At 44.7% G+C, this 14027-nt stretch overlaps 1 protein-coding gene across 1 annotated transcript in view; it reads left to right on the forward strand.

Annotated features, from left to right (window-relative positions):
• Nucleotides 1-14027, forward strand: part of LOC120926665 (multidrug and toxin extrusion protein 2-like) — a 217659-nt gene that overhangs the window by 175521 nt on the left and 28111 nt on the right. The window contains exon 15 of the mRNA XM_040336789.1: nt 697-791. Within this exon, the coding sequence (XP_040192723.1) occupies nt 697-791 (95 nt within the window). The remainder of the gene's footprint in view (nt 1-696; nt 792-14027) is intronic.

The raw sequence follows: 14027 nt of genomic DNA on the forward strand, positions 1-14027 counted from the left end.
TGGTGCTAGTAGTTCACTGCTGCAGATGAAGGTACTACAGTAGAATCAGGCAAAGCGTAGTCCAGGAAAGCTGGGTCATACACAGGTAGATCAGAGTCCAAACGGTACAGAATCAGAAGCGAACAAGCAGGGTAAAACGAGCCGAGTCATACACAAAATACACAGAGCAGATATCAGCTGGATCAAGTGGCACACAAAGGTAAACTCTATCACGAGCACTGATTGAATGATGATACAGGTGATTTAAAGGTGAGCCGGCCAATTACTGTTGTTTCCCAGCAAAGGCTGTGTCAGGTGAGTTGTGCTGGGTCCTAAAGGGATCCGAGTACTGACAATTCTAGAACACTATGCTCTTAAATTGCAGGGGGATTTTATTTTTATTTTTTGTGGTTTACTACTGCTTTAACTATCATCATATCAGACCATGCAATTACTATAGGGCCCAGAAGCACAGTGTGGCTACACCAATTAACAAATTTGCCCTCATAGCAGTGTTATTATGCTGAATAATAATTGGTGAGAAAGATTCCTAAATAACCCAACACTTATTCTTAAGGCAAATAGTCTTCTGATATAACTGTATCTGATTTGTTTTATTTATGCTAATTGAATTTTGTTTCTTTTTGCAAAGCTGTTATAATAGAATTTGTTGCTAATAGACATATATATTTTTCAAATGTATGTTTTGTCTTCAAGGTCTATGGATTGGATTTTTTTTACCAATGTTGTTGCAAAACTTCATCTTTATACCCTATATCCTTCTTACGAACTGGCAAAAAGTCTGTGAAGAGGTAATGAACTTACTCAGATGTCAAACTTAAAGTGAACCTGTGCTTTGCTCATCCAGAGCAAAGCCAATTGACTGCCCCCCTCCCCACCTTCACATGCAGCTGATGAAACTTACTTTGGGCCCCTTCTATTCTGGGACAATCTATTGATTCTTTTACTGCTACTGCCATAAGAGCAAAATTTGCCGAAGTGTGTGAATCCGGCCCTTTGTTGTTAATATAAGGTAGAAGTACCTAAGGTATTAATCAAGTAAAAAAATGAATATATAAATATAACTGATATTGAAATGTATCCCTATTAAAAAAAGAAAGGGATATATCAGATTTGTTAACAAAATCAAACAATAAACTAATATTATTGTTTAACCTCCTGGGATCCGCGCTATAGTCAAATGACAGCTACAGCGCGGATCCCAAAATCCAACAGGACGTCAATTGACGTCCGCCCCTTTGGGCGTTCCCCGCGCGCGCTCCAGAGCGCGCAGCGGGGAAACTCTGTGTTGGCCGTGTCCCTTGGACACAGCCAATTACAGATCGCCGCGAACGGCCAATCAGAGTGGCCGTTTGCGATGCGATCTGTGCGGCCAATGAGAGATGATCTCATATGTAAACATATGAGATCATCTCTCATTGCCGTTTTACACAGAGACAGCGGTGCTGTCTCTGGAGAGGAGACCGATCTGTGTCTCTTGTACATAGAGACACAGATCGGTCACCCCCCCCAGTCACCCCCCCTCCACCTACAGTTAGAACACAATGCAGGGATACATTTAACCCCTTCCTCACCCCCTAGTGTTAACCCCTTCAATGCCAGTCACATTTATACTGTAATTAGTGCATATTTATAGCACTGATCGCAGTATAAATGTGAATGGCACCAAAAATGTGTCAAAAGTGTCCGATGTGTCCGCCATAACGTCGCAGTCCCAATAAAAATCGCAGATCGCCGCCATTTCTAGTAAAAAAAAATAATAAAAAAAAATAATTCTGTCCCCTATTTTGTAGGCGCTATAACTTTTGCGCAAACCAGTCGCTTATTGCGATTTTTTTTTTTTACCAAAAATATGTAGAAGAATACGTATCGGCCTAAACTGAGAAAAAAAATGAGTTTTTTTTTAAATTGGGATATTTATTATAGCAACAAGTAAAAAATATTGTATTTTTTCAAAATTGTCGCTCTTTTTTGTTTATAGCGCAAAAAATAAAAACCGCACAGGCGATCAAATACCACCAAAAGAAAGCTCTATTTGTGGGGAAAAAAGGACGTCAATTTTGTTTGGGAGCCACGTCGCACAACCGCGCAATTGTTAGTTAAAGCGACGCAGTGCCAGAAGCTGAAATTTCACCGGGGCAGGAGGGGGGTATATGTGCCCAGTAAGCAAGTGGTTAAATAAGATAGTAAAAGAATCAGTAAAGTAGTATTCTCGTGGAATAATAAGTATCATTATAATTAATCACAAATCAATTAAATAGTGTTAGGTAAAAAAAAAACATATAATTAAAAAAAAAGAAATGGAAGAAAAATGTGGACAATATAAGGTCAGTTAAGGGTTATCTTTCCCAAATTTCTAGTATTCAAAGATAATTAATGTAACCAAGGTCGCCATGTATTTTCAAAAATAGTAAAAAATAGTCAATTTAATCATTGATCATAACCCAGTTTAACTTTTGTATAACATAATCAAATGTTGTTCCAGATTGATTTCAACAATGCACAATGGTTATTCTAGTGGATAGGATTACCGTTTTTATCTGGGTATTGCGCGCTCCGGCGAATATCGCGCACCCCTACTTTTGACCCTAAAATCCTGTAAAAAAACATTTTATTACATTTTACTACTTACAGTTTTGGTGTCTTGCCCGGCATCCATCAGCGGCCTTGTCAGGTCCGGCGTCCGTCTGCGGCTTTGGTGGTGTCCTCCCGGCTTCTCCCGCGCTGTCTTCATGTCGAATCCCCGCTTCCCATGCTCAGTTTGAAGCCTCCGCCGACGTATACCGAGCGCAGTACACTCGGGTATATTCGGCCAGGCTCGGCTTCTCACGCATAAACGTCACAGAGCGTGACTACGAGCGAAGTCGAACCTGGCCGAATGTACCCGAGTGTACTGCGCTCGGTATATGTCGGCGCAGGCATTCAAACACGGTGCGGGTATTGGCGTATATCGCGCACCCACGATTTTGCCCTGATTTTTAAAAGTGCGCGATATACGCCGATAAATACGGTATATAAGAAATTAAGCATTTGGTGTGTTTAGGTAAACTCGTATCAAATTTTTGAAAGAGCAATTTCGGGGGATTTATTAATATTTATTGTGGTAATTTCATGTATAAAGTCAAATATTTTAATCCAAAATTTGTGTACCATAGAGGTATGTATGTAGGGGCTTTTAAAGCATCGGTTATATAAAATATAGGGTACCACAGTTTGTCACTTCGTGGAATGCCCAGATTTAAAGCTTGACATGTTTGGTCTCTAGTTATTGCAGCCTCAATTTTTATACTTTACCTAAACAATGAGGTATTGATTGTGTTTTTGTGCCTTGAAATTAATGCATTTCTCTTATCGTCCATGGACAGACACAGCTCCTTAAATCTTGACAAGTGGGTTATGCTCCTGTTTACAGGAGAGGACTAGGCAGAAACATGTTAGATAATTCTAACAAAGTTACTTTAACAGAGTTGAACAGCCCTGCCCAGAGGGCGGTCCCTCCGGAGATAACCCTCCTGCATGCAGCCTCAGTTTCTTTCAGTTTCTTTCTGCCTAGCAAAGGAGAAGGACGTATGGTTCCCTTTGGGCCCAGCGCCCTGAGGAAATGTTCATTTTTATTTTATTTTATTCTTGAAAAATCTTCTATCAACCGTCGGCTGAGAGACAGGCTGGATATATAGATCCTTGTAGTCTCCTGAGTCCGGCCAGCGAACGTGAGCACACCTTGCAAAGAGGCTGGGTCTGACACAACATACCCTATGGCTCCTGGGGTGGCCGGTGAGCTTTTGCTCCAGGGTCCACATATGACTGGGCTGTGGTGTTGTCTCACTCACAGTGGACCGGGCCAACAGCTATTCCTACGCAGTGTATGCCTGTCAGGAATGCGTCAGTGGGTCCTCGCATGGACAGGTAAGTACAGTCCTTCCCGCCCGGCGAGTCGGTACAGCTAAGCATTCCTGGGGTTCGGGGGTCCTCCTATCCTCCCTTCCCTGCTCCCCGTCATATTTCCCTCTGCTCCTCTACTGCTACCGGGGTGGACCCGTTTGGGGATCTCATTTTCCCACTGGGGGACTGTGGGGTGTCTGGGCCTGTGTATTTCTGTGGGGTTGTGTTTGACTCAGAAAGGCCTCATTAGGCCTTCTCATCCACGTTGCAGCATTTTCCCGCCATTTTGGCGGCGCCGGCGACATTTTTTTGTAGTCTGTTGTTATCATTGTGAACTCCCATTGGCGGCCATGTTGTTGTGGTCGCGCTATGGTGCAGCTTACCATTGTGGTCGGCCATTTTACTGTGGCCGTTCCCTGCTTTATCTGAGGCGTCCGGCGGACATTTTGGAGGTGGTTTTGGCTTCTAGTGCTGGCTTCTACAGCGCACAGCACAGATCTCCTCATGATTTTAGCTCACAGCTTTACCTTACAGCTTTTTTCCCCTCACACACACGCTGTGTTCTGAGGGCAGGCAGCGGCGCTGAACGGTCCCCTCCTGTGGTTGGTGAGTCCCCTGGGTAATCCCCCGGTCAGCACAGCGAGGGTGGGCTTTATTCAGATCTGAAATGGGTCCCTGAGAGCTGTCTGGTTATGGAGTCAGTGTCTGGTTCTTCTTCCCCAAACATGCCAGAGGTGGCAGCTGGTGCTCCTGCACCTGCGGTTCCCATGGACACTTTGTTGGAGCAGCATGCGGGCGTTGGGGGGGTGAAAAGTGCCCCCTCCCCCCACCATCCCTTGGTGGCTGCACTCACTGGCTGTCAGGTCCCTGGTTCTGTGTTGTCTGTGGAAGTGGACCAGGATCTTCCTTGTGAGGAGGCCTCCTCACTTGGGTCAGTAACAGGGCACTTGTCAGTGCGCTTATTAATGCTGTATGGGACTCCCTTAAGCTGTATAGTGCAGCTGATGTATCCTCTGAGGGCTCTGTCTTTTTTGGGTCACACAAATCAGACCGCTCTGTGAAAATTTATCCTTATATGTCCTTTTTGACAAGTTCATGGATAAGGAATGGGAAAGGCCGCAGAAGTCCTTTGTAGTTCCTCAGCGCCTGGTGGTTCGGTACCCCTTTGAGGAGAGCCTGTTGAAAAAATGGGCTTCTCCTCTGGTAGTGGCCCCCTGATTAAAAAGGTGACCACTCTTCCTATAGAAGGGACCCCTTCCTTCAAGGACCATACTGATAGGAGGTCCGAGGCGCTGACCTGCTCCATGTTTGCCATGCTGGGGTCTGCATCGCGGCCTATTGTGGCTGCAACCTTGGTGTCTCAGACACTCACTGAATGGGCAAGGTTTTTCACCAGACTGTGGAGGAGCACCGACTCCCTCCTGAAGTTATTAGGCTGGCGAACCAGCTGGTCTTGGGCCTTGTATATGTCTGTGATGCTACACTGAATGCAGCCCCCTTGATATCCAGAGCTTCTGTTTTCGGCTGTGGTTTTGCGCCGCCTGATTTGACTGAAATGCTGGCCTGCTGACCAAGCATCCATGAAAAGCCCTTGCAGATTTACCCTTCAAGGGTGGGAAGTTTTTTGGTACCTCACTGGACGACATTGTCAAGAATATCACTGAGGATAAGAGCATTCTCCTCCCTCAGTCCACCAGGGGGAAGGAGCCCTGCCGTTAGCCGGGTCCTTCTTTTCACACTCAGAAGCGGTATTTTTCGTCAGTCAGGGTCCACAGGTAAACCCTCCCAGGCCGAAAAAGGCTCTGCTGGGGGACAGAAACATCCCTGGGTGCGTAGGCTGAACAAGCCGGCACCAAAATCTGCCAATGCATGAAGTCTTGCCCCCGCCTGACTCATGGGTGGGGGGACGACTGCAGGTTCATTGCAGGGTGGACCTCTCTGCTCCCTGACCAGTGGGTCTGCGAGGTGATCTCTTCGGGGGAAAAAGATAGAGTTCTTTCTTCTCCACGAACAGATTCTTTCCTTCAAGTCTCCCTCTCCTTCCGGCTCGTCGGTTTGCCCTGTTAGGGGCGGTGCAGGACTTGCTAAGTTGCGAGGCAATTTTACCCACTCCGCAGGATGAGACTTTTCAGGGATTTTATTTGAATCTGTTTGTGGTCCCGAAGGACGGGCCTTAAAGCCCTAAATGCCTTCGTAAGTGTACAGAAGTTCCGCTGGAATCCATTCGGTGGTAGCTGCACTCCATCCGTGGGTTTTTCTGGCGATCAAGCACGCATATTTGCATGTCCCAATTCGCGCAAGTCACCTGAGGTTTCTGCGATTCGCAATAAGGAGGACCACTATCAGTTTGTGGCCCTTCCTTTTGGTCTAGCATCCGCACCAAGAGTTTTTTGTTTTTACCAAGGTGCTCGTAGTGATCCTAACTTTGCTGAGACAGCGGGGCATTGCCCTCATGGGCTACTTAGATGACCTTCTTCTGAGAGCAGCTTCTGGCTCAGAATTTGGGAAAGATGTGTCTATAGCCAGCCAGACCCTCCAAGAATTCAGGAGTCGGTCCTGGTGCCGACTCAGCGTTTGTAGTACCTGGGGTTGATTTTGGGCTCCTTAGAAGCAAAGGTCTTTCTTCCCCTGGAGAGTGGCTGACTCTTCAGTCTGCAGTGAAGATGTTGGCATCTCGCAAATGGTCGTCTCTCCATTTTTACATGCGAGTCCTGGGCCTGATGGTTGCCTCCTTTAAGGCGGAGATGCTGCAAAAGTGAAACGAATCTCCTTTGTCCCTGGATCGTCAGATTCAGGTTAGCCACCTTGTCTCTCTCAATTGGTGGCTGAGATCCCTGGCTCTTCGGTCCGGGAAGTCGTTTCTTCCTTTCTAGTAGACGGTGATTGCGACGGACGCCAGCCTCACAGGTTGGGGGGGCGTCTGGGGGGTCCAGTCGGCTCAGGGTCAATGGACTCTAGTGGAATCCTGTCTGTCATTTAATGTCCTAGAACTCCGGGCGATCAGGCTACGCCCGGAGGAGGTAAGGCTCACAGGGCGTGGATCTCCTGGCCTCTCGTCTGAACCGCAGGTGTCGAAGTTCGTGGCCAGGTCTAGAGATCCCTGTGCAGACGCGTCAGACGCGTTGGTGGCCCTGTGGGATCAGTATCGGTCACTTTATGCCTTTCCGGCATTGAAGTTGCTTCATCGGCTGCTCCGCAGAGTGAAAGCCGGGGGGGATCCCTGGCGGTTGCCAATACAGGAGGACCTTGTGTCTCAAGGTCCCATACTTCATTCTGCTTTACAGTCGCTGGCTTTGACGGCATGGCTATTGAAAGCCAGGTTTTAAGAGACTGGGGTCTTTCCGACTCGGTCTTCTCAACCATGCTGAGGGCACAGAAGTCTTCTTCCAGGAAGATCTACTATCGCACCTGGAAGGCCTACATCTCTTTGTGCGAATAGATGGGGTGGCATCCACGGACGTACTTGCTGTCCAGGGTCCTGCTGTTTTTACAGCTTGGAGTGGATCAGAAACTTGACTTGAGCAACGTTAAGGGGCAGATTTCAGCCTTGACTTTTTTTGTGGCCTTTGGCGGCCCATTCTCTGGTGGGTACCTTTGTGCAAGGGGTTTCATCATAAACTTCCCCCCTCTTCACCCACCTCTTCCCCCATGGATTTTTTTTTTTTTATCAATTCTTTATTTTTCATTTTTCCTTATTTCACAATTCCACAAAAACAGGGACATTACCATGCCATATTAGAGAATAAAAGTCAACAATCAAGCAACAATACATTGTCCTTGTTCCCGACCTATCTCTAACCCTGCTTACCGTTAAATAGTTAGACTACTATATAGCTCCCGCGTTAATTTACCGCTTTTCTGAGTTCCTATTCCCCTAAACCATTTGTCATGTCCTCTCCCCTTTTTGAGGTAGTGAAAAATCCCAATCACCCCCCTCCCACCCCAAAATCCGGGCCCCTGTCCAAGACCTTCCTAAGCCCAAAAAAAAAAAAAAAAAAAAAAAAAAAATAAAGAAAAAAAAAACAATCCTTCCTCCAAAATTATTCTTCCTCCTCCACCCCTCCCCTCCCCCACTCCTCCCCCCTCCCACCTACTCCCTTCGTTCCCTATAACTATCATAGGGGGCCCATACCTCCCTGAACCTCTCCTCCTGTTCCCTCAGAGCCATCGTGAGACTCTCCATACATTGGATTTCCCTAATTCTTTCATGCCATTGTGGTCTACTTGGTGAGCACGTATTCTTCCATAACGCTGGAATACATGCTCTGGCTGCTATTAACAGATGTCTTACCAAGGATTTTTTGTAATTTACTACTGATATCGGAATATCTAACAGTAGATAGGCCGCTGGATTTTCTCCAAGAGACATTTCAGTTATCCCTTCTATTTCGTCTGAAACCATCTTCCAAAAATCTTTCACTCCTTCACAATTCCCAAAAATATGTAGCAGAGTTCCCTCTTCTTTTAGGCATCGCCAACACATATTTGACGTTTGTGGAAAAATTTGATTTAAAACTTCTGGGGTCCTGTACCACCTGCTCAGAATCTTATATCCTCCTTCCTGGTACTTAGATGCTAGGGAGGCTTTATGATTAAATTCAAAAAAAATTTTCCTCTGAGTTTCAGTGAAAGTTACCCCTAAGTCTCTCTCCCAGGTTTGTATAAAACCTATTTCTTGTGGAGCTTTCAGTTCGTTGATCAGGGAATAGAACAGTGCTAGTGAATGTCTAACCGCTTCTCCCTTTAGACACAATTTTTCGAATTCCGATAATCTTACCCTCACCGTAGTCTGACTCTGTATTGATCGCAGAAAGCCCCTTAACTGTCTTCTCCTATATGGCTCCAAGTCCTCTGCTAACTCGCTTTCTATTTCCTCCCATGTCATTACCCGGTTTTCCTTCTGGAAGTGAATCAATCTAATTTTGCCATGTCTTTTTAAGTTCCCAAACCCTGGATCGTTCAAACCTGGCATAAATGCCGGGTTTCCCAGGACTGGTGTCATCGGATTTGCTTCTATTTCATCATTTGATTTTCTAAATACTTTTTTCACCACCCTAATTGTCGTCCCAATCGTTGGATGCTTTTTAACTGCTTGTGGTAAAATGGTTCTAGAAAGCCAAATTAGTCCTTCCAATGGTAATTCTATCATTGCCTGTTCTAAAAGAATCCATGGTTTAACTTTCGGGGTGACGCACCAATCCAACACTCTTGACAGATGCACAGCCTCGTAGTATGTAAGTGGGTCTGGAAAACCTATGCCTCCTTTTTCCTTTGGTAAAGTTAAAATGTCTCTCCTAACTCTGGCTGGTTTCCCTGCCCAAATGAATCCCGCAAACTTCGCTCTGATCTCTTTCAAAAATCCCTGAGGTATGCTAATAGGGAGTGTCTGTAATAGATATAATAACCTCGGCATTGCATTCATCTTTACGATATTGACCCTACCGAACCAAGTAAATACCTCCTTATCCCATTTTTGTAGGTCACGTTTTATTTGTCTTACCAGCGGTGCTAAATTTAGTTCTAAAATTCTATTTAATTTCTTCGGGATTTTGGTCCCCAGATATCCAATATGTGAATTTGTCCATTTGAATGGGAAAAAAGAGGCCAATTGTCGTTGTTGTGCCATGTTCATCTCTACCCCCATTGCCTCCGATTTGTCATAGTTTACTTTAAAATTTGAGAGCTCGCCATATCTAGCAATCTCGGCCAGCAATGGAGGGAGAGATAAAATAGGTTCCGTAAGAGAAAACAACAAATCATCGGCAAAAGCCGCCAGTTTGTAAACTCCTCCCTTTACACAAATACCTCTGATATCGGTGTTCTGCCTTATTGTCCTCAAAAAGGGTTCAAGTGTCAAAATAAAAATAATTGGTGACAGAGGGCAGCCTTGTCGCGTCCCATTCCGTATCTCAAAAGGTTCCGACATAATCTCGTTTATTTTTATTCTAGCTTTCGGCTGCGAATATAGACTCATGACCCATCTTTGCATCCCCTCCCCTAAACCAATATATTTTATGATTGTTTTTAAAAACTTCCAGTCTACCCTATCGAACGCTTTTTCAGCGTCAGTTGATACGAGAACTAGAGCTTTCCTAAATACCTGGGAGAAATGGATCGTATTAATCACCCGCTGCGTATTCTCCCTGCCTTCCCTTCCTGGGGTAAATCCCACCTGATCTTGGTGTATCAGGTTAGGGATATATGGTAATATTCTATTTGCTAGAATTTTGGTAAAGATCTTCAAGTCAACGTTTAGAAGCGATATAGGACGATAATTCGAGCATAGTGTTAAATCTTTTCCCTCCTTAGGTATAACCGCTATATGTGCCAAAAGAGCTTCCTCCGGAATCCCCTGTCCTTCTCTTATCGCGTTATATGCCTTTAAAAATCTTGGCATAAGTTTTTCTGCATAGGTTTTATAATAGAAAAGAGTGAACCCATCAGGACCGGGAGCTTTACCTGGTTTTAACAATTTGAGGGTGTTTGTAAATTCCTCAGCTGTAATCGGCCCTTCCATACTTCTCCCAATTTCCTCTGCTAATTTCGGCATTCCTGACTTCTCAATGTATTCCTTTATCCTTTCCTCCTGCCCACTAGTCTTTCCTGTGTCCAGCTCTTCTTTTAGTTGGTATAACTTCGTATAATAGTTTTTAAATACTTTTGCAATTTCTTGTGATGATTTCACTATCCTATCCCCTGTTTTGATACCTTCTATGCGGTTTTGGGTCCTCGTTTCTCTTAATGCCCTCGCTAGCATCCTACTAGGCTTATTACCGTATTCATAGAAGGCACGTTTACATCTTCTTAATGAGGTTTTTGCATTGTCTGTTAGTAGCAAATTCAATTCATCTCGCGCCTGCCTCAACTTCTCCTCAATCTGGATTGCCAGTGACTTTTTATGTACCCTTTCCAATTTTCGAATTTCTCTCAGTAATGTTTCCATCCTTATTCCTATCCTATGTTTCCGTCGTGTTCCCATTGAGATTAAAATCCCTCTCATGAAACATTTATGTGTTTCCCAAATGCAGCTTGGGGAAACCTCTCCCACCTCATTGTCCGAAAAGAACCCCTCCATTTCCTGGACTATCTTTCCCTCATACTCTGGGTCTTTAAGGAGAGATTTGTTTATTTTCCAGTGCCACTCGCGTGCTACAGGTTCTCCCCATTCTAGTGTGCAGTTTGTCGGTGAATGATCAGAGATTGTGAATGACCCAATGGAAGCCTCGACTATATTCTGTAAAAAATTTTGTGATACGAATATATAGTCTATTCGCGAGTATGTTTTATGTTTAGCTGAGAAGAAAGTGTAGTCCCTCTCCTGAGTGTGCCTGGTCCTCCAACTGTCTACTACCTGTATCTCCTGTATCAGGCTCTTTGCTTTACTTAATTTGCTATATGAAATATGCGATGTTCCTTTCGATGTATCTAGGATAGGATCCAGGGCCATATTCAAATCCCCAGCAAAAATAATCATACCCTCTGCATTCAGCTGTATTAAATTAATATATTTCTCCAACGCTACAATCTGTCCTTCATTAGGCATATAAACATTAACCAAAGTTACTTTCTGATCGTTTAGATAGCCTTTTACTATAAGTAGGCGTCCTTCCTCGTCCTGGATAACCTTTATTTCTTTCCATGAAGTCGTCTTTGCTAACATGATTGCAACCCCCTTTGTCTTTGTTGTCAATGAGGAACTCTGGTATATAGTTGGAAATCTATAATTACCCAATTTTGGACTTTTATTTTTCTTGAAATGGGTCTCTTGGAGAAAAACAATATGTGTCTTTAGTCTCCATAATTCTGCTAGCAATTTAGATCTTTTCTCAGGGTTATTTAGCCCTTTCACATTATAAGACATCAGATTAATCCTTGCCATTTTGGGTTCACAGTCACGTGACTCTTTGGGACACCAGTAGAAGTATCAAAGGGGCCCAATAAGTAGATAAAAGGGCGGTGGGCAAGAGAATCCCCCCCGGAGATGAAGGGAAAAAAATAGGGAGGCGAGGAGGAGGAAGAGAGGGAGAGAAAGAAAAAAAAAAAAAAAAAAAGTCTCCTTAGTCCTCCAATCCGGTTGATCCCCTAGGATCCCAGAGAGGACAAATCAAAAAAAAAAAAAAAAATATATATGAGCGTCTCCGACTTCCCTCCACACGGAGGAGAGACGCTTTAGTGGGCTAAGGTGTGTGAGCACCGAGGAGAATCAAGCCTTACTATAGGTCCGAGTGCGCCTCCCTGAATTCACCCATAAGATCCCTTTCCCCTCCCCCCCCATTTCTTGTCTACTATAAACTCTGCACACAAGATGGGGTACCCCCCCTCTCCCTATAGACCTTAAAACATTAAACATAATCCAACATAAAAATATATAGACATACATAAACCTATTTAGACATAAAAATCTCTGTCTCACGGTCTAACCAGTTAGAGGTCTATTCTCTTCTTTCCCCTTTCCACCCCCCCAAAAAAAAAAAAAAAAAAAAAAAAGAGAAACCTACAAGCCTCCTTCTGAGCTCCCCCCTCCCTCCCAGCTCTCTCTCTTCCACTTCTTTAATCTGTTAGCATGTTAGCATGTTACTCCTTATATTTTACTCCCCCCTCCCGCCCTCATTTCCATCTTTTCCTGTCCCAACTCTTCTTTGTTCTCTCTTCCAATTTTCTCATTAGATCCTCTTATTAGGCCCCCGTTACTTCCAGACCCCGCTCTCCCTACCTCCCCTTACCTCTCCCTATACCTCCCCCAATACCCTCTACCCTTACCCCTCTCCCCTGTGTCATACTTCTAAATAGGTGTCATGGCCTGTTTGACCTTTAGTGTCCATGTGTCAATATATCAATATTTTATCGTGACCCCACTTGCCCCCCCCCCCCACCCTCTTAACTGTATCCCCAAAAATATTACTGAAAATTCCATCAGATATTTACCCAAAAAAAAAAAAAAAAAAGAGAGAACCCCCCCCTACCCTTCCCCAGATTCTCAACTTCCACACACCCCTATTTACCCTTAATAGTACTCCCTGTATACCTTTGTGTAGCTTATCTCATATCTTCTCTGATCCTTAATCCATCGGATCTAGAGGTAGTGACATAGTGACGTTAATGAGTTAATGAATTAGTGAGACCCCCCCCCCCACCCCCCACCCCTATCCCTCCTACCCCATGAGCAGGTCTAGGAGTGCTAGCCTACCAACCCTCCTATATTTTTAGATCCTCCTATTTCATTTAACTGTACCCCTAATAGGGCCATAGGGCCATAATACACCAGTCCCAGGGAGAAGGAAGCATCCATAAATCCATACACATTTGAGAGGTGGGGTCCAGCCCAGCCCAGCCCACCAGAGAATTGCTCTCTTAAATTATATCCTTCACCAGGAGAAATATTATCATCATCCCTAGTCCAAGTCTGGGTAATCTCCAAAAAGAAAAACACAAAAACAAAAAAAAAAAAAAGGGGGAGGGAGAGAAAAAAAAGTAATCATTCCTCCATCGGTTTCTCCTTCTCCTCTTTCTCTCTCTCTCTCTACAAAAAAGGGGGGGTTCCCCCATATCTTCTATGGTCCGCTGCGATCTTACCCCTTCTGTCCTTCCCTCCCACCCCTTCATCTAATGTCTCTTTCAGCTGCCGCCGGCAGATCTAGCCAGTTAGAGACTACAATTGGTGCTGACCCCAGAAATTCGAATAGCGCTGGGAGCTGGGAAGGTTCTCTTAAATTAAAGTTCCTTCCTTCCTTCTTCACGTTGACAGCCAGTGGAAACCCCCATCTATATATGGCTCCTTGACCACGTATGTGCTCTAGTAGGGGTCTTAACATCCGCCGTCGGGCTTTGGTTTGCCAGCACAAATCCGGGAATATCTGTATATTCAACCCCTCCCACATCACCGTACCTTCTTTCCACGCTTCCCTAAGAATTTCTTCTTTTTCTCTAAAAAAGTGAATCCTGCATAACACATCGCGAGGGTTGGTCTGGTCTGGGTTCCGTGTTGTAGGGACCTTATGGACTCTGTCTAATTCAAGGGGGGAGTCTGGGCTTTTTTTTAAAATTTTATTGAAAATGGCCAAAGCCGCTTCCCTTAACGCCCCCCCCCTCAAAGCTTTCTGGTATTCCTTTTATTCGCAGATTATTCCTCCTGCTTCTGTTGTCTG

Source organism: Rana temporaria, chromosome 2 (genome assembly GCF_905171775.1).
Source record: "Rana temporaria chromosome 2, aRanTem1.1, whole genome shotgun sequence".
NCBI classification, from domain to species: Eukaryota; Metazoa; Chordata; class Amphibia; order Anura; family Ranidae; genus Rana; species Rana temporaria.